The following is a 20,686-nucleotide window of genomic DNA, read 5'->3' as shown; positions in this document are numbered from 1 at the left end:
GATTTCTTGATTGCGGTTTTCAACACACTGTCAAATGACCGACGCGCAGCCTATATATACATGGACATACAAGGAAGTGAAATGTATTTCATGCCAAACATTTTTCATAGATAAATGTTCTGCGGGCATGGCGTCACGGGTTTACGAGTCGTAGGTAGTAACATTCCATCACTACTTAAAAATTATTGCGCGTTTTTTTGAGTTGTGAGAGAAATATACAAACAATTCAAAAGCGCATTGTCATGAATAGTGACTTTCAATTGATTGCCATTGTTTTTAAAAAATGTATTCAAATATCACATTATGTACATACACTGCATTTATAAGCTAGTTTAGGTAAATGCACGAGTTAGTCTATTAATTATTTCATGAAGTAAAACTAGTAGGTTTATAAAGTATAAAAATACCACAATTCGTGAAATACAATTAGGACGTATATAGCAGTGTGCACCTATTTTATCTGTAAAAATTTGTTTTTACCTGTTGCCATCAAGCTGCTGATAACCACGTCTAGCCTGCTTAATTTCGCCCCTCCTGATTTTGTTAGTCATACTTAAATGATTAACTAATATGTGGTTAACAACAATGCCACAAAATGCGTGTGAAATCCACACAAAATGCTTCGTTTTCACACGTTAGCCATAGCATGCACAATTCTGTTACGGTTCATTTACCATAAATGTTGTTACATACTTTCAGAGCATTTAATGGTTACAAACTTTCAGAGCATTTAAAACGAGAATATACACTTGCCCACTTTCTATTGGCTTTATCAGTACAGTATACTCTGGAAAAAAACAATAAGTAGATTAATTAAAAATCCGATTCTTTAAAGTTTAGATCATGGGTCCCCAATCCCCGGGCCACTGGCCTGTTAGGAACCGGGCCGCACAGCAGGAGGTGAGAGCGGTGAGTCGGCGCGTGGCCCGTCCCCATTGTTTTATTTACTACTTCCGTCCGCGCCTCTTTACCGCACTGCGCACTGGTCTCAGTCACAGTTTTGGTAAGCCCACAAGCTAACCCCTAGCCAAAATGAGTAGAAAACAAACGTCGCTGGGGAGCTTCTTTGAAAAGGGGGAAAGACCCAATAATGACCCCCCCGTCCGTCCGTGAAAAAATTGTCTTCCACGAAACCGGTCCCTGGTGACAAAAAGGTTGGGGACGGCTGCTTTAGATGCAGCACAAACGTAGCGCCTCCAGTAGGGAGCGTTGTATTGCGGGCTGCTGCTGATTGCTCGGCTTGGAACGTCTGAATTCCTGTGAACCATCATACGAGGGTTTTTGAAATCTGTGTTTTTGTTGCATTACCGGTACAATAACCGAACAAAAAACGGGTAATACACGTGTTTTTGCACATACTGTAGAGACATATCTAGCAATAAACATCAACGTTTTCACTGATGAATGAAGGGAGCTTCCGTGGTGTGACAACGGAGCATGTAACCCACACACCACGCCAGTTGCAATGGGAAAATGTCTCTCCCATTTTAATTGCCGTTTCTTAAATCTCCACTGCTGCTGACCACCCAACAGTATTAATCGTTACACCACAATCGTTTGGCAAGGTTGTATGTGGGTGGGATAAAGTGTGGGTACGTCAACCTCGTCCATTATTTGGTCAGCGTAGAAGAGGAGACAATACGCAATAGAACTGCGTGTAATTACGGCTATTTCGCCAGCGGTGAAGTGAGCGAATAAATAATTTCAGGATTGCACTTTTAACTGAGAAATTATGTACTTAGGCCGCTGTGCAGATTGTATGTTTCCACTTACCAATAAATGCAATCGCTAACATTCCACTGTAATCGATTCTAACGATTTCGATTTAAAGCTTTCGTGACTGCAGGGATTCATCTTCTTGGTTCTTTCGGTAAAGTCACGTAGAAGGGAAGTAATAAAATAATAAAAATAAAACATAATAAAATAATTCTCACGACGTTTCGGCCACAACGCAAGCAGCCGTCCTCAGGTGAAGAACAAGTCTGTCGATAAGACAGAGTCTAAATGACACGTCTTAGGCTTGGAGTGTCTATTTAAGCTGTGAGGGAGGAGGAAAAGAGCCTTGACAAAAGAATTTGCATTTGAAGAGGAACTTAGCATATTTATGGGAAATGCAGGAATGCGAATAGTGCTAATTGTGAAATGCGTGGGAGGTGGGCGGGGGGTTTTCAAAGTCATATTATGCCCATGCATTATGCAGGATTAGCAGCATCAAAGGAAGGGGGCAGGGGCAGCACCAACAAAGGGAAGGAATGTGAATAGTATGCAGCTGCAGCAACCAAACAACCACGTAAAAAACTAAAGTATAAACTTCATAGTATCATCAGTATACTAAAAATACTCTCCAATAAGCTGAGCTACTAACAGTAAGTAATACATTACAATTCTATGTCGCAAAAAATATAATATGCTTCCAGCTAAACTTTTTTTCCCTTACATCAAACAGGTCTGCCCCGTACTATATGCTGCCATAGACAAACCCAACATTAAATTATATACTGTATTACTATACACCACCCTATACCTTATACATTGTTATATTACACTATGTATTATTCTACCCACCCTAATGTATATCACACTGCTATATATCACCATACAATTACGATACTATATATTACTTTGTACATTTTATTAAGCATATAAATGTTATACTGTTTGTTATTATACACTGTACCATTGACCGTCGTGTGAAAGATACTAAGAAGGCAGCAACGAAATATGAGAATGGGAGAGTAGCAGAGCAAAGAATCCATTCCCTGCGGAGAATACAATGCCAGTGAGTGGAACGCGGTCTGAGAGTCACCGTAAACGTGAACACAATCAGTTAAGATCCGAAATGGTTTATTACGTCCTTCCAATGATTGCTAAGCCAGAATCCATTTTCTCGGTTGAAATTGTCTCTGTGTTTGTATATGTGGATCGCCTCATGAACGAATCTCTCATGATAGCCAGATGGCTTGCAGAGAACCTCTGTCTTGGAGAAGTCAATGTCATGTGAGCCCACTGAATTGTAACAGTGATCTGCCACGGCTGAGGTGTTTGTCCTACCGTGTTTCAGGTCTGCTTTATGTTCACGGATGCGGTCCGAGACATGTCGTTTGGTTTCTCCAATGTAACTGCTACCACAGAGGCAACTTAGTTTGTAGACGCCAGGGTACTGTATGTCTGGAACCACATCTTTTACAGACGGGACCAGATCACGGATTTTATGTACTGTGTTGAATCGGACCTGGATCTTGTGTTTAATCAGGATTTTGGAGATCTTTTTTGTGACCCCAGCAATGTAGGTAAGGTGATGGTCTTGAAAGGCTCCTCAACAGGATCCTTCTTGATGGTTGGAGTGATGGCCTTGCGGATTGTGTAGTCGGAGTAACCATTAGCCTTAAGAGCTTGGCGTACGTGTTTTAGTTCACTGGCAATGTGTTCCTGGTCGGAAAAGGCTCTATGGTATAGAGTCTTGATGAGGGAATTTTTTTGGGATGGATGGTGGTGGGAATCCGGTTTTAGGTAAGCATCCATATGGGTGGCTTTCCTGTAGACAGAGTGGCTCATTGAACCATCTGGTCTCCTTTTAATTAGGACATCCAAAAAGGGTAGCTTGCCATCTTTTTCGACTTCCATGGTGAATCTGATGGCTGGGTGTATGGAATTGATGTGGACGAGAAATTGGTCTAGAGCAGGCCGGCCATGTGGCCAGATGACAAAGGTGTCGTCTACGTACCTCTTCCATAAGGTCGGGCGTAGAGTGGCAGTCTGGATGGCGTCAGTCTCAAATTTCTCCATGAAGATGTTGGCTACAACCGGAGATAGGGGGGAGCCCATTGGGGTGCCCTCAGTTTGCTTGTAGAAAGTTCCATTCCAGGTGAAGTATGTATTGGTTAAGCAGTGTCCCACCAGGGGGGGTACCCCAGCATTCAGTCCTTGATGAACCAAGTCTTCAATGATTGCGATGGTGTCAGGTACAGGAACTTTGGTGAATAAGGAAACCGCATCAAAACTGACAAGCAGGTCGTCTGGGGACAGGGCAATCCCCTTGATTGTCGATACCAGGTCAGTAGAGTTTAGTACCGCAGAGGTGGTTTTTCCAGTGAAAGGCCGTAGGATTTCAGACAAAAAAACGAGCCAATTTATAGGTGGGGGAGTTGATAGTAGAGACAATGGGACGAAGAGGTGTATCTTCTTTATGTATCTTTGGCAAGCCGTATAATCTTGGTGGCCTGGCTGCAGAAGGTTTCAACGAGAACTGTTTGGTCTGATCAATTAATGCAGTTGAATCAGACATTATTTTCTTGGTTTTAGAGACGAGGCTGTTGGTGGGGTCTCTTTTTATTTTTGTATAGCTGCCATCGTTGAGTAGTTCTTGGATTTTGTTGTTGTATTCTGTATTGTCCATGATGACAGTGGCATTGCCTTGGTCGGCTGAGAGGATGAATCCTTGCAGTCACGAAAGCTTCAAATCTAGAATCGGCGTAAGTAGGTTAAACGTTTTATAAGGGCACCACGGGGTGACCAGCCCCTCCCCACTCAGGACGTTTCGGAGGCAACACAAGCTTCCGTCTTCAGGTGGAACTGTCACAGTACGATTGCTGTATCAAATTCCAAGAGACCCGACCTTGTATATATACTGGTTGAGGGGGGAGGAGCCAGGGTAGGCCCCTGGATTGGAGTTTTTTTTATTATGATAAGGTTGGTGCGGCTGAGGCTGCTGCTAGGACTGAGCCTTTGTTATGTAGACTGGTTGAGCTGGCAGGTGCCAGAGTTGTTAAGGTGCGGCTGCTGCTAATGGGACTGAGCCTTTGTTATGTAGATGGTAGAAGCAGAAAAGCAGGTCAGGAAGAAACAGCCCCTTGCTATGTTGCTGAGTGGGTAAAACTTAAAGCAGGAAACCAGTGTGTGAAAAAAATTAACCCGTAAAAACAAAGTTTTTCACTATAAATCCTTTATATGCGTGGCGGCTAGAGTCCTCTCGTCCTCTGGCTTGAGATGGCTGCCACCTATGGGTCAGATGATTGCCTGCCACCATTAAGCAATCGGTAATTAAATATTATTTATTTTTTCCTAAAAAGTATAAAATTTTGGAAAAAAATGTTCATGAAAATAAATGGTCACGCACAACGAGTCTGTGTGCAAAATGTCAGCTCGATTGGATCATGGGAAGTGGGTTAAAAAACGACCGAAAGATTTGCAAGGTCGTAAGCACGCAAGCAAGTGAACTTAATATAAAGGATTTAAAAAGAAGCTAAACATGATAAAACAAAACTAGCTGTCTATCAGTAAACTGTACGGTAACTAAAGAATAGTGCCTGTCAAATAAGATGGTCCAAATATTGGTAGTTAAATATTTTTTGCATGGTTAATAACATCTTTCCAATGATTACTCAGTTTGTACCCATCATCACGGTTGAAATTATGTCTGTGTTTGTATATTTGGATGGCTTTGTGTACAAACCTTTGATGGTAGCCAGGAGGTTTGCAGAGTACCTTGGTCTCGGAAAAGACAATCTCATGAAAGCCCACAGCGTTGTAGCAATGATCGGCAATGGCGGAAGAATCAGTTTTGCCGTGTTTCATATCTGACTTGTGCTCGCGGACACGATCAGAGATATGACGTTTCGTTTCTCCAATGTAACAATCACCACAGCTGCAACTCAGTTTGTAGACTCCAGGGTATTGTAAGTCAGGAATGACATCTTTCACAGATGGAATTAGATCACGGATTTTATGTACTGTACTGAATCGGACTTGGATCTTATGTTTGTTTAGAATTTTGGAGATCTTTTTGGTCACGCCTGCTATATATGGCAACGTGATAGTTTTGATCGGAGTTTCAAGTGGCTGTTTCTGTATGGTGGGAGAAACAGCTTGGCGGATGGTGCGGTCAGAGTATCCATTCATCCTGAGGGCCCGATGTACATGTCTTAAATCACTGGCCAGGTGGTGTTGGTCAGAAATGCCATGAGCTCTGTGGTATAGCGTTTTGATGAGAGAATTATTTTGAGTTGGGTGGTGGTGGGAATCAGGTTTCAAGTAGGAATCTGTGTGGGTGGCTTTCCTGTAGACAGAATGTCCCAAGGATCCGTCAGGTCTCCTCTCAAACAGAATAACTAAGAATGGTAGTTTGCCATCTTTCTCCACTTCCATGGTGAATCTGATGGATGGGTGTCTGGAATTGATGTGTAATTTGTGTACTAAAATTGTAAATGTTGTGAATTTACTCTCGAACACACCGGTGGGCTAAAGTATGAACTATTTGGCGAGTTTTCTTGTTCACGTGACAAACTTTACTGGTTGTTGATGGCTACGGCACACGCGATCTAACCCCAAAAAAAACATTTATTTAGAATATTACGTGCCTATAATCATTGGACTAGAAATAACCTGGACCGTCGTCTTTTCATTTGCATTTCTCTTGTTAAATAACAGCTTTGGCGAATAGAAGCTTCCTTTTCAGCTGTGACAACCAAAGCGAGTTAAAATTTTGATTCTTTCGGTAAAGTCACTTACGTAGAAAATCAAATCAAATAGATCACGTTTCGGGCGCAACACAAGCGTCCACCTGATGACGGACGCTTGTGTTGCGCCCGAAACGTCGTGATCTGTTTAATTTTATTTTATACCTACGTGACTTTACCGAAAGAACCAAAGAATACAAAGCGAGTTTGTTGGAAATGATTGGAAGCACAGAGCCGAGCATTGGGTGATTGGGGGTTTTTGGGCGACGAGACCTCATCTTGATCCGTAGGCAGCACAATAAAAAATAATTGAAGAGACGACGACCTCTGTTGGTGTGATTGTGATCTGAATAATTAAAAAGATGCCAAGCGACACCGTCTCCCCGACAAACTTCACTGCCCTTTGACAACATCGACAACGCAGAGGCGGCGTTCGCCGGCCGGTGAACGAAACGGTAACGAGGATGGGAGTTGTTGTAATATGTGACAACAACAACAAGAAATTCCACTCCAAAGTTTGTACTGCAGCATTATCTTAAATGTGTGGTGTGGGTGGTGAATAAGAAGGCCACCACTCCGTTGCGTAACTAAGCTGTGGGGTGGCGTTAATCCAGAGTAGCTTCGTTATAAAATAACCATCGCCTTCGTGATTTATCTTTTTTGTGTTTGACAGCGAGGGACAAGAGTTTTAGACATTTTAGAAATTGACAACTCAAGTGGCGTTTGCGTGACGGCGGCGGTGTTTTGTTAAGTAATTTGTGTGTGGGGTGATGTTACAAAGTCGGAGCTTCTTTTTTGATTTAAAGCTTTCGTGACTGCCGGGATTCATCTTCTTGGTTCTTTCGGTAATAAAAATATTTTTATTATGTTTTATTTTTATTAATTCTCACAAAGAGAATTGTATTTTATTATATTTTATTTTTTATTAATAAAAATAATAAAAATGAAACATAATAAAATACAATTCTCTTTGTGAGAATTGTATTATATTATGTTCTATTTTTATTATTTCCCTTCTACGTGACTTTACCGAAAGAACCGACGAAGAACAAAGTCGGAGTTGTTTGACGCCACTGCATGGAGAAGCCGCACGGTGACAGCCCTCAACGCAAGCGTGTAAATGTTCGCTTCGCTTCGGTTTATAAATATCATTACACACTCACACACACAACACACAACTCTCTCTCGTTGCGTGGTGTACCAGCCGGACGACGAGTGTGCTCTTGTTAAAAGGTGAACGTTGTGTAAATAAAACGTAGAATGAGATGCGGGGTTTAAAGACCGCACGGGCACTGCGGTAATTCCGCACTGTACACGGGCTGGTCCAGATGTCTTGTGACCCCCCCCCCCCCTTAAACTTAATATATTTCTTTTTTTAAAGTAGGGTTTATTTAAAATATGTATTATTATTAAGAAGAGGGGTGGACATTTTTAGGGGCGTCAATTCATTTGGGGGGGGGGGGGGGTCACAAGACATGTGGACCACGCTCTTGTAAGCTGTACTGTATAGTAAACATTGGCTACATTGGTTACTGTTGTAGCGTTGCATGCGCTTGTAATGTAACACATATATACTTGTGCGAGTAATAATGTATTATTCTTCTTGTCGACCCATTGCTGGATGAGGGCCTCCGCACGCTGCGTCGGTCATGAGTGGTGGTGGTGGGGGGGTTTGACCATACTTCACCACGCCGGTCATCGATTCGGACATCGATGTCAGTGAGTTGACGGATACTGCACTGCTGATGAGTCCGCTTACCGTGAAGAACCCGTACGGTCTAACCCCCCGTAGTCTTGTACAGGGAAATTTAGTTTTTGCAGTCGTTTCAATACGGACACAAAATAATGTAAAATTGCGTCTTGTGTTGTGTTTCACCCCTTGTGATGCAGGATGCACGTTGAGATGTATAAGGGGCACGGAGGGGGGGGGAGGTGTTGACCAATAAAGGTATATAATTAATAAGATAGGCAACTGATGAGTGATTGACAGGTTTATGATTCCGTGAAGCGTGCCGCGTGCGGGGAGCGGTGGCGCAGTGGTTAGCGCACCCGTGGTCGTCGATTCGGGCTCGCGGCCACCAACAAAGCAGTGGCGATTTAGGCGATTTATCTGTGGACTTGGCCTTGAATTTCATAGTACCCCCGTGCGGTGTGTAAGCAATCGGCATATAGGGGGAGACAAAGGCGGACCGGTGCGTGGTGCTGGCCACACCAACCCATGTAATTGAGTGGGGTGTTGTTTTTAATCATGGCTCGGGTAGATAAGGCAATTTACCAAGCTAGACTTCGAAATAAGAAGGCCAAAATGCGTAGGTGCTGGGAGATAACGTGTGTCCTTGTTTGTAAAGCAGCGTTTGTTTTTTGTACAAGACAGAACTTTGGTCAATTCATCATCTCTGGATGAGGACCCCCTCCCTGTACGCCTACCCAATGAAGGTCGTGGAGGCCCACTTTGGCGTACAGCGCTTCACTAGGCAAGGTCGTTCTTTTTTTTCTGGTGACAAGAGTGGACTTGGCACCATACAACGACAGGACAATGGATTCTGCTGCACTGCGGCTCAGCTTCCTGCATGGAGGCCCCCTGCAGCAGGCGATTTAACATCCGCTTTGTTGAACGATGATGGTTCTAGTCCATACAAAGCACCCGTCCAGGCCCGCTTCGCTTCCTTCCCCATCACTTGACGTCGTCGTGCCCATATGTACAATGAGAAAAGAGACTCATTATTATAATCTTTACGCTTGTTAACTTGGAAAGTCTCACTGAATCTCGAGTCTCTTTCAAGAGGGTCCTGCCAAGTTTTCCAGGTGGGGGAGATGCTGCTGTGTGTAATCCAAATTGAGTACAGCATTGTACTCAATTGGAGTAATTCAATTGTATGTTTTTTTGGTGGTTGGGGTGAGATCTGATAACCCGGAGGCAACACGTGTACAAAGGTGTTAGAACGTACACGCTTCTTCCGATACAGGGTATCTGTGTCAACCTTCCACCCATATACTTTGTATGGAGTTCTCTTAGCAATATCATCTGGTGATACAGCAACATTTAACAAGTCTGCCTGCGATTATTACAGTATAATCACAACACATGGGGCAGATAGCCCTTAGGTGCCCACTGTACATTTCGTAATTTCTTTCCACTTTCCTCAGTCTTGTGCCATTATTCTCAAGTCGTGCCACATCTTTCTGGCACCAATTTATTTACGTCGTTGTTAAGCCATTGTCTGTTATGTATTCCTCTTTTTACGGTTCCTTCCATTTTTATGAACAACATACTTTTAATTTTCATGTTGTCCATCTTAAATGTGTCAAATAGTGCCACTTTCCTTCTCATCACTGCCTGCATCAGGTTGTCTTCTGTGTGTAACCTTTTTATTACTTCTACGTTGTTCACTCCGTGGGTCCAGTTTAGATGCAGTATCCTATAGCAATATATTTCTATTGCCAATATCATATCTCTATTAGTATTTTTCAATGTCCAAGTCTCGCAGGCATACAAAGCTGTACTGAATACGTATGTTCTTAAGATGTTCACTTTGATCTTGTAGCTGATTTGCTTGCTTCTCTCTCTGTTATTGAGTACTGCCATTACTCCTTTTGCCTTTGGGATCCTCGCTCATGTCTTCCGTGCAGTCATTGTCCCATGTCAGTAGACTTCTCAAGTATACAAATTCCTTTACATTCATCAATTTGCTGCCTTCTAGTATTACTTCCTTCTCAATGGCCTCCCTTCCGAACACCATCGTCTTTTCCACATTAATCCTAATTCCTGCATCCTTTCCTAACTTATTCAGCATATGAACACTTTCCATCAGTACTACGCAGCTTTCTTCCAATCAACCAAATTTGTCGTCCGCGAATCTCAGGTATTTTTTTTTACAATATACCTAGAATATTTAAAGAAGTGTAGAGTTTACTTAAACGAATGCTGCTTGATAATATTGGTCTGGGAAACGATTAGGCTGATGGACAAAAAATATGGGGTTATTTATTTATATTTAGAGACGTGGAACAGTTTTTTTCTTATACTGTATTTGCTTGTGACAAGATGGGGCGCATTCCGGGTAATTTGGCCATAGGCATTTCCTCATATGTCAGGTAAAGCCATGGACGTCATGGATCATCAGCTTATTTATGCTGATAGCATGGCCCCAAAAACATATCATTCCTACACTTATGAGTCTTAATTTAACCTTTTTTTATGCCCTAAATCATAAAAAAAAATTATTTCCATCAACACAAGAATCGGGTCCTATGAATGTTGCATGTATCAGGCTATTAACAACTGATATATACCTAACATGTTTTGTCAATCTACTGCTGGAAGAGGGCCTTGCCACACAATCCAGATTGTGGAGTGTTTATGTATACTTCATTGCCATTATATATTTTTAAAGCAGGTGTCTTAAACTAAACTGATGTGGCATTTGCTGTCTATTGTTTATTGCGTTGCTGGGTGTGATTATTTATCTGTGTTTAAACGCAGTTGCTGGAGTGCCATGAAGCCGGTTTTCTCAGGGTGTGGCCACTTTCAGAAGTAATGGCATCTCCCCGGCAACCCGTTGACGGGCCCTCTGTGTTGGCAACACCGATGGACTCTGGTCACCTGCATGTTTACTAATTGCAGAGGAACTCTTGCCTACATAGCTTCACAACTCAAAAAGGTAAGCGTTTATCATATCACAATGTACCTCCACTTGTATGTTTTAATGCATTATTTCAGATTAGTGCAAAACTACGTGTGCCTGGTGAGCTGAGTTAGATTCCCGGCCATGAGATATAAAGGAAAGATGTAAAATGTTAGGCCGAGACGACCATCCCTGCATATTCGTGGACAGAAAAGCATTGTTGGGTAATATTTTCCCTAACCTGAAACGCTTAACCCGAAATCCTAACCCTAATTCTATTGTCTAACCCTACGTGAAAGCTGAAGTAGCATTTTCCATTTATATTTTATCAACTTAAAACAGAGGAATTGAAAAGGACCACTAATGGGTAAGCGCAAACCAAGGATAGTGTGATTGGATGAATATCTGGCATGTCATTAGATAGAAATATCAGTCGTGTCAGAAACTCACTTTCCTCACATATGCAGCAACAGTAATCACTTCTAAACATATATGAAATATATGAAACACTTTATATGTGCGTTGATGTTGGCAAGTAGTGTAGACTTAATGTTCCTTCTAAAAGGAAAGCCGTATATGTTAATATTTGCAGTGCTTGCTTTTTCTTTTTACATTTGCCCACTAACGGTTGGAACTCAATTTCAGAACTGAGGCGAGGATTCAAGTAAAAAAACGACAGTGAGTTGGCATCTCTTCCTCCGTGGAAAAACTCGCAAGTCCTCGGTCACGATGGCCACCGTAATCGGGGAACAGATTGGCCGTGCCTACATCAACTTGGCTCGCCTGCCGAGCGTGCTGGCAGCACTAGCCAACCGCCCTATGTCCTCGTCACCTTCGTCTCCCACCATCTCGTCAGTGTGCCGCACTTTCCGAGAAGTGCCCGTCGTCTTCCACGAGAAGTACATCACGTCTGGCTACCGGCCGCCGGGCCAGCCGTGGCGCTTCTACGCACTGAGCCTTTTTGCTCGGCACAACGAGATCGCCAACGTGTGGACGCATCTCTTGGGCACGCTCCTTGTGCTGGCCCGCATTGGCAAGATCCCTGAGTTGGCCGCCACCCGCGCAGACATCGCGTCGTGGCCTTTCTTTCTCTTGGCACTTTCTGGAGCGGCCTACATGGCGCTGAGCACGGTGGCGCACCTCTTCCACTCGCGCTCCGAGTTGGCGCACTACGGCTTCTTCTTCCTCGACTACGTGGGCGTGGCGCTGTACCAGTATGGCAGTGCTGTGGGACACTACTTCTACTGCGCTGGACCCGGTGGCTTTGCGTTCCTCCGCGACGATGTCTACCTGCCAACTACCTGGATGCTCGCGTGGCTCTCCTGTGCTGGGTGTTGCTTCGCCAACCTGTGCTTCCGAATGCCCCACTCACTCGGGCGCAAGCTTTTTAAGGTGTTTCTTTGTAGGTTTTTGCAATTGTGCTGTAGATGTGTTTTTGGGTTGTACCGCATGTTCTTTGGCATGGTATTTCACTCTCACTTGCAGGGGGAGCTACTTCAGAAACTTTTCAATTCATTTCCTTTTCAATTCAGTTCCTGAAGAAGCTCCCAGCACATGGAGAGATTATACCGAAAAACATATGGCACAACCTGAAAACACATGGGAGATATTTTATGTGTTAGTGGAGTTTGATCCTAGATGTGCAGTTTACATATTGTTATTAAAGCTTCGCATATACAGCGAGTGTAATAGCTGCAACCACCATCGCCAATCATTCCACAACTAATCACGTGTAATTAGTTAATCATGTTAAGTGTGGTCATGGAGCCCAAAGTACTAGAGCATTAACAAATATTTATGGATATAGTTACACTATTTTGTTCAACATCATTGTGTTTATAACAAGATTTATAAACAATGGAGAATGAGAATGGCGATGGTGTTTTTCTCTATGGTGTGCGCAGGTGCTACCGTGTGCTGTGGCGTATGTGGTGGTCATCTCGCCCATCGCTCACCGTCTCGTCACATCAAGCCCAAACCACGATCCTGCATTCCTCTTCCACGTAGCTCAGGTGCAAGCTCAGGGCATCATCACATGAGCCTTCCACTTCTCCTTCATCAGCACCATCACCGTCACAGATTATCATCATCACCGTCATTGTGTGTGTGTATTCTAAGGTGTGGAGAGTAGTAGAGATGTGGCACGGTGGTTAGCGCAGGGATCAGTAACCAAATAACAAGATAATATTTTTTTTGAATTCGGTACAAAATTAAATATTTCAAGAGCCGCAATGCATGTGAATACGTACATACATTACGTAACGAAACAGTCTGTAAAGCACCGCATGCGGCTCCGTAGCTGCAGGTTGCCGATCCCTGGGTTAGCGCAACACTACACTACGAACCTTGTAACCCTTGGTTCAATTCCCAGCCACGGCTAAACATCAGTGGCAAATGCATCCGGACCAGCCTGAGCCTACCGAAAGTCGACCCAGTCTTAAATGAGCACCTGGTGTAGCGTATAAACATAAGCACTGGGGAGACAGATGGGCAGGCATGGTACTGGTGGCCAAAACCACCTCCTCTTGTACCATACAAACATTAATGAATATGTGCTTGCTAACAGCAATTGGCCTTGCAGGCTATGAATGCTATACACAGCAGGGGATCTTTGTCTTTTGTGTCCCTAGGTGGCCTTCTTTCTGCTGTCGGCTGTATTCTTCACATTTCCACTACCAGAGCAGCTAAATCCGGGCCGCTTCAACGTGCTGGGGCACAGCCACCAGATCTTCCACGTGCTGCTGTCCTTGTGCACGATCACGCAGATCGAGGCTGTTCACTTGGATTTTTTAAAGCGTCACAATGGAAGGAATCACTCCGACGTTGAGGTGAGATTTATATTTATTTTCATTATCATGCATCTTGTACAAAAACAATTCATGATGGTTAATTTATCACTGTGTGTCAACTGAACCAATATATCAATAAGTCCCACACCTGATCATCTCGGATCTTCTTTAAAAACGGAAAGAAACACAAATTACGTTTAAGAACAATGCTCAGGTCCCCACAGACATTTTTTTGCTGATATTGCGATAGCATCTATATGTAGTGGTGGTGTTGACGTGCGCCGACAGTGATGGATCACGGGGCGGCACGGGGTGCGGGGTTGGGCACGCGTTGGGGGCGTGGTGTGGACGCGCGCGCCGGGAGTGCGAGATCACGGGGCGGCGCGGTGTGAGTGGTGAGGCGCGCTGACACTGTGGGAAAACAGGATCGTAGCCAGCGCCCGGTGATTGGTCAAATGGGATGAGTGCTCTCAGCGACGTCCGCAGGGAGTGTATAAAGGGTGACGCGCGAGAGCACTCGAGGTTGTTGTTAACCAGTTGAAGATCGAAGACGGAGGGAAGAGGTAGTGCCCTGAGACCCCTAGTCCCGCTGTCCTTGTTGGGACCGGGGCCCTGTGTGGCTCGGAGGCGAGACTGTGGGACCCGTGGTCCGACGCCCATGTGGGTCGGGACTGTGGGACCCAGGGTCGAGAGGAACACCCCGGCTGGGTGTGTTCCGAGAGGCTACGGGGCGTAAGAGCCCGTGTTCGAGTAGCTCAGTGGGTGTTAGTCACCCGAGTAGCTAAGTGGGTGTTGGTCACCCGAGTAGCTCAGTGGGTGTTAGTCACCCGAGTAGCTAAGTGGGTGTTGGTCACCCGGGCAGCTCAGTGGGTGTTAGTCACCCGAGTAGCTGAGTGGGTGTTGGTCACCCGAGTAACTAAGTGGGTGTTAGTCACCCGAGTAACCAAGTGGGTGTTAGTCACCCGAGTAACCAAGTGGGTGTTAGTCACCCGAGTAACCAAGTGGGTGTTAGTCACCCGAGATACTACAGTGGGTGTTAGTCACCTGTGAAACGAAGTTGGTGAAATAAAGAGTGTGCTACCCGTGAAGTCGTCTCCCGCCGAGTTACTACATTACATATACAACAACCCTTGATGAAACTCGTATTTTAAATCACCATGAACCTTTAAAAAATAACTAAATCATTGAAAACGTTCATAATGACTCATTTTAACCCGATAACTTCAGAGATGTATTCTGAGATTTAATGGCAAACTCAGAACAAAATGTGTAAACCCAATTTTATTTGACTTTTTGAATGTCTGAAAGGTCTCAAGTTATTAGAGCCACAATACAGTTTGGGTTTCTGAAAAGATGGTATCATACAGCTCAATTTCTAAAATAAGACCTTTAGAAATGGTCACGGAATAAAAATTGTGAAAAGTGCACTAATCTTTTAAGAGCTAACTCGGTAATGTAGAGTCAACAAACATTACCAAATTTCGTTCTCAAGCATATTTTTCGTGTTATGAAGTAACTAAACGTTTCGAAGGTATTGTGCAGTGGAGACCACGTTTTTATAATATCCTCATATGACACTGGACCTAATTTATCTACACCACATTGACATTTACAAGTGGTGAACTTGTGTATTTTTAAAGGGTTTTACAGTCTTGTTTGTGTACACAATAACTGGCTCTTTATACACTTTTCTTTTATTCTCATTACTTCCTCTGCGCACTGGCATTCATTGGCTTGAAGTAATAAACTATATAACAACCTCATTAATGACAGTTGACTCGCCAAGATTATTTTACAATTTAGTTTTCACAGGCCATTAGTTTGTAGAGCTGCGTAAAACATGTATTAAATAGTTCAGGATTTGGTTTACTTGGAGAAATAAAATACATCAATTTGGGAACGTTTACACATCAATATTCCTGTATATTATCGGGTGATGCGAATTATGCAATGAAGTGAAATTTACTATTTTCATGAAAACTATTTTGAATATGATTGGGACCGACAAATACAACCTCTGGTGATGGATTACATTCCTCTCTCAAACCAGTTGAATCGGTTTCTTTCACTATCTTCTTTACTACACAATGCCCATGAATCAATGTAGAATCTTACAGAGCCTGTGCTTCAATATTTACTGGTATTGACCTCGGGCAATGACATCATTCTAGCCCCCTCCCAAAAAAACCAACACACACACTGAAGGACTCCCACGTTTCAATAAAGCATCTTTTGAAGCACCTGCCATATCATGCACCATTGTCTCGTATCACAACAACAGGGACATTATAATTAACCGTTGAGAGTTGGTGTTTTCCTCATTCCCCAGGTGAGGTGGGCTCTGATGTCCTTTGGAGCGCTGGCTGGACTCAGCGTATCCACTGCTGCACTGTGCACTTTACAGATGAGGAAGCAGCTTGCCAATAAGGACAAGTAGGGAGCTTGCTGTCTTGTCCTGAGGCTCACAGATGTTTCAACAGCTTAAGATTTGCACGATCAGGCCATGAAGGTACTTGCCCCCACGATGCTCTGCGGGGCATGTGCAGTTACAAGTGCGTATGTATGTGAGGGGGTTAATGGGTGAGCATATATACAGCTAGGGCTGCGATTTTGGCACGTAGTTCATAGTGGTCACGGATATTGTGAATTTGAATATAAAGCCCACAGGATTTTGTGAAATTTCTGTCATTTTTCTTTTGCACCTCGAACGTAAATTCTGCTAAACATTACAATGCCAAAATCGTAACCTTATGTATAACACCTTAGTAAGCGCGCAGTACATTGGTGAGTGCATGCATGTTCTTTCAATGAGCGGAGGTTTGCACCTCATGCAACATGCATGGGTTCTTGTCTCTGACACGAGAGAGTAATTGAAAAAAACACTCAGCGAGTGTATCTCGAGAATGTATGCATGTTGAACTTCTTTCGCACCGTACGTAGTCAACCGTGATAATGCACGTGGAAGGACAACAAAAAGAAATATGGTAAGAATGTGCTGGGTAAGTCTGTATTAGTGTACTGTGTATGTGTTGTACATTGTGTCTTCAATACTGGGCGAGTTCCCGTTATTTCCATGAAGACCAAACTTTAGCCAAATTTACAGCTTATGTTGTTTACGTTGCTCGATGTAAAATGATTTACATTGGAAAAGAAATATGAGGAAAGGTAAGAAGAGTACACCACTGAAACAATGCAAAAAAAATCCCAGGTGAATTAGCGGAAGTCGTTATCCAATTCCAGAGTAGTTGCTGTACGGTGCTCGGCTAAGACTGCAACTGGCGGACAACGTTCCAGCGCAGCGTGGAGACGCAGTGAACAATAAGTCATCGCTTTGCACGATGATCAATTCTTCTTAACGTTTGGAGCACGGTTTTCCATTTTTCGTCGAATTAAAATATATTTAGAGGCACCCCATAAAACACCATTATATGCAGGATATTGCATATTCACCCGTGTTATTTCCATGAAACACTAACACGGTAGAGTACTATGTAGTAAGACAGCCATTGTACTGGCATTTGCTTGTGAGATTGAGAGAGTGTGAATTAATGAGCGTGAACCTGTGGAATTGTGGGATTTATTTGTGAGCGAAAAGCTATTGTGTGTGTGATATATTGCAGACTGGATAGTGATGTGTGGTTGTCATTACTCTAGTGAGAAATTGGTAGTGTGTGCGTGCATGCATGTGAAATTAACACGAATGCAGTGTGCTATGTTAAGTAGTAGCAAATGACCCACACGTATCCGTGTTGGTTCATAGGTGAATGCGTGTAACTAGTAGCCTATAAAGGATAGCTTGAAAAATGTGTAAGCTGGTAACTGAATGCACGCTTTTGTAGGATAATGGTGAGCCAGTAAGAATGTGCTGTGGATGGGAAAGTTATTGTGCACGTGTAACGTGACACATCCACACAGAAATGACGCTATCTTGAATGTACGTGCGAAGTTATTGAAGGAGTGCGCACTGGTACATACATGTTTTGTGTTTCTGCATGTGATTTCACGAGCTTGAACGTGGTGAGAATGGGACGGGACATATTAGTGAGGTCGAGGGCATAGCGTGTGTGTGTGTGTGTTACCCAGTGGAAAGTAGTGTGCGATTGTCATGTGCATTGACGCGCATACGCTAACAATTTCTGTATTGAGTGGGTGGCTTTACGGAAGGCATATTGCACAGGTGTGTGTATGGGCCGTTGGTGGAGAGTGTGTTACACATGCCATTAAGTGGGCCATCGGTACACTTCACAGTTAATAACACTGACGAGTGTTAACAAAATTAACATTTTATTAAGCAATTATTTTGCATGTGTTGGCTGCATGCGCAAATGTATTAATGATGCAACTTAACCTAAAAGGAATTTGAGGAAGCATTTTGAATAGAGTGCACTATTAGCAACGTTGTTACTACAGATTTATAGAGTTATAACTATACTGTATACGTACAGTACTCTTGGTGTGCACATATATTTATATACAGTGTATACTCTTAATGTGCAATATACAGCAGTGGTCCTCAACCTCATCTTGTTGGACTTGGGACCTCTTTAAACCACTACTGAAATGCCACTGAACCTGTTAACCTGTATTTATAACCAAAGCAATTAATTAGACACCATATATGAGAGTGGTGTAGAAGCACAGATAAAAGGAAATCACCACCTACTTCATTGTAACACCGCTTCCAGCTATGCCAGTGAAATTTGTTTTGCACTATCTTCCGCAGAAGAATCGTCACCCAAAATACCCTTCTATGACAGTATTGTACGCCACGCGCCTTGCTGTTATAGGGTGGTGTCAATGACGAAGGTGGTGAGTTGCTCTGACAGTTGCATCGTTGGTTAGGGTTAGGGATTAGTATAGTTGCTGGTGTATAGATTAATTGCAACCTTCTTGTCACTTTTCATACCCCTGCAAGATCCATTGGTCTTTCAATGACCCTTAATGATACCTGCAGCCCCTTTAGGGGTCTATGGAATCCTGGTTGAGAACCCTTGGTATAGAGCAAAGTCCTTTATAGCATATGCAACTAATTTTAACCTATGACTATGTTAATATAAATTATAATAATAGCTTAATAGGTAAAGTTTAACGTGTTTTCCTTAACTGGAAAGGTCTGGCCTTGTTGCTGATAATTATCAGCCTTGATAAGAATTAATGGTCATACTCTTTGGTTCTTTCGGTAAAGTCACGTAGGTAGAAAAAACACACAAGCAATCGTCTTCAGGTGGGTCATTAATATTGGTTTCCCATTGTGTTTTTTTTTATAGGAATAGGCTGACTTGTAAGCAGAACACCAGAGGTGTGTCAGTTTTACAAACAGATTTAGGAAGACGAACCCGTTTTATAATTTTCCTATTATAACACTTGTACACATTTTGTTAACGGAAATCACTGGAAAAAGATGTGAATATCAAAGACATATCAATGATCATAACCGAGCCATTGTTGACTATGACAATACATCTGAGTCGGTGGAAATTGATGCAATAATTTCTCTCGCAAACTCGAGGCCTAAAGACATTTGATCGGAAATAATAATATCCCGATGATAAGAATGGAGCAGCTTGACTTAAGAGTGGATGAACAAAGTACCAAAATGCATGCTAAATGGGGAGTCAAGGTAACAGTTGTGTCATTCAGAGCTGCATTAGAATGTTTACTGAACATCTTATTGGAAAAATGTAATGCTTAAATACAGAGACTCCTCTACTTAAGAACATTCGACCTTCGAATTTTCAGGTATATGGACAAACCTGTCCGTATGTCCAGTTGTCTGTTCGGAACGAGAGTCATAAGTTCAACCGCCGCGCAATAGATGGCGGTGGTGGAATCTACAGGAGATTATACAACTTTTAAAGTCATTCCCCGTGTTTAGTGTACATGCTGTACAATATGTTTGGATCGAGAGGAGTAAAGTTGGACTTATGAACAAATCGACTTACGAACATAACTCTGGAACCTAACTCGTTGGTAGGTAGAGGAGTCCCTGTATAGGCGATGTCATAATAACGAGATATGGAAATTAACTCTAGGAAATTATAGAAGAACGTAAGTGGGGCTCGAGATAAATACAGTACGTGCAAAGCGTGCTGAGCAGTAAAATGTTATCTGTCGGACAACTGGAAAACGCTTCATTTGGCAGTTTTTTAAATCACATTGGGATCAAAGCAATACAATTAAGAACATGGATGAGGGCAGGTTGGAGTGCTTTTTGGAAAAGAATAATGAAAAACAACATAGTGTTTATATACTCTTTGGTTCTTTCGGTAAAGTCACGTAGGTATGAAATAAAATATATCATGACGTCCGGCATCAGGTGCGTGATTTATTTTATTTTATACCTACGTGCCTTTACCGAAAGAACCAAAGAGTATGGATTCCTGCAGTCACGAAAGCTTCAAATCAACAGTGTTTGTCTAAAGAAGACGGGTTTTAATCGGTGTACTGTATATAACCTGCTATGGGCATTGACCAAAAGGAGCAAAAGCTGAAAAGTGCACAATGCATGGAGAGGTGTGCATGTTTGGGGTTACGTTGAAAGACAAAAAAGGAACGTGTAGATTAGAGAATATCTGCAAAGTTAAAGACATTTACTGTAAACAAAAACAAATGGGCTTGGCCCAGTGCATGGCTCCAGTCGGGATTGCTGGCCGGTGGTTGAGACTCAAGAGAACATTCTGGCTCATCACGTCTGCGCTGCTTGTCTTTAAAATGCAGCGTCGCGAGCCGGGACTTCATCCGTATGATTCACCTGAGTGGCGTTATAACCCATTACATTTGCACCCTTTAATAACTGGAAAGCAGTACACGTATATTA

At 42.9% G+C, this 20,686-nt stretch overlaps 1 protein-coding gene across 5 annotated transcripts; it reads left to right on the top strand.

Moving 5' to 3' along the window:
• The first annotated feature begins 6,785 nt into the window (after positions 1–6,785).
• Positions 6,786–20,638, top strand: LOC144940689 (membrane progestin receptor alpha-B-like). Of its 5 annotated transcripts, XM_078867002.1 has the most exons (7): positions 6,786–6,910; positions 8,346–8,403; positions 10,939–11,116; positions 11,726–12,472; positions 12,985–13,092; positions 13,711–13,908; positions 16,199–20,638. In XM_078867002.1, the coding sequence occupies exons 4-7, from the start codon at positions 11,810–11,812 to the stop codon at positions 16,304–16,306; spliced, it is 1,077 nt and encodes a 358-aa protein (XP_078723128.1). In that variant the 5' UTR covers positions 6,786–6,910; positions 8,346–8,403; positions 10,939–11,116; positions 11,726–11,809; the 3' UTR covers positions 16,307–20,638. The 5 variants fall into 5 exon arrangements, with proteins under 5 accessions (XP_078723128.1, XP_078723132.1, XP_078723130.1 ...); XM_078867006.1 differs by lacking the exon at positions 8,346–8,403 and having other exon boundaries at positions 6,875–6,910; XM_078867004.1 differs by lacking the exons at positions 6,786–6,910; positions 8,346–8,403 and adding an exon at positions 7,530–7,688.
• Positions 20,639–20,686: the final 48 nt, after the last annotated feature.

The sequence above is a fragment of the Lampetra fluviatilis genome, chromosome 23, assembly GCF_964198595.1.
Source record: "Lampetra fluviatilis chromosome 23, kcLamFluv1.1, whole genome shotgun sequence".
In the NCBI taxonomy this organism is placed as follows: domain Eukaryota; kingdom Metazoa; phylum Chordata; class Hyperoartia; order Petromyzontiformes; family Petromyzontidae; genus Lampetra; species Lampetra fluviatilis.
The sequence above is the reverse complement of the archived record's forward strand: the minus strand, read 5'-3'. Positions and strand labels throughout refer to the sequence as shown.

What these genes read in the sequence shown, in the direction of transcription:
- LOC144940689 (XM_078867002.1), top strand. Translation starts at nt 11,810, where the DNA reads ATGGCCACCGTAATCGGGGAACAGATTGGCCGTGCCTACATCAACTTG. An exon ending in TCCTCTTCCACGTAGCTCAG is followed by an intron (nt 13,093 to 13,710) that starts GTGCAAGCTCAG and finishes TTGTGTCCCTAG; the next exon opens with GTGGCCTTCTTTCTGCTGTC. An exon ending in GGAATCACTCCGACGTTGAG is followed by an intron (nt 13,909 to 16,198) that starts GTGAGATTTATA and finishes CTCATTCCCCAG; the next exon opens with GTGAGGTGGGCTCTGATGTC.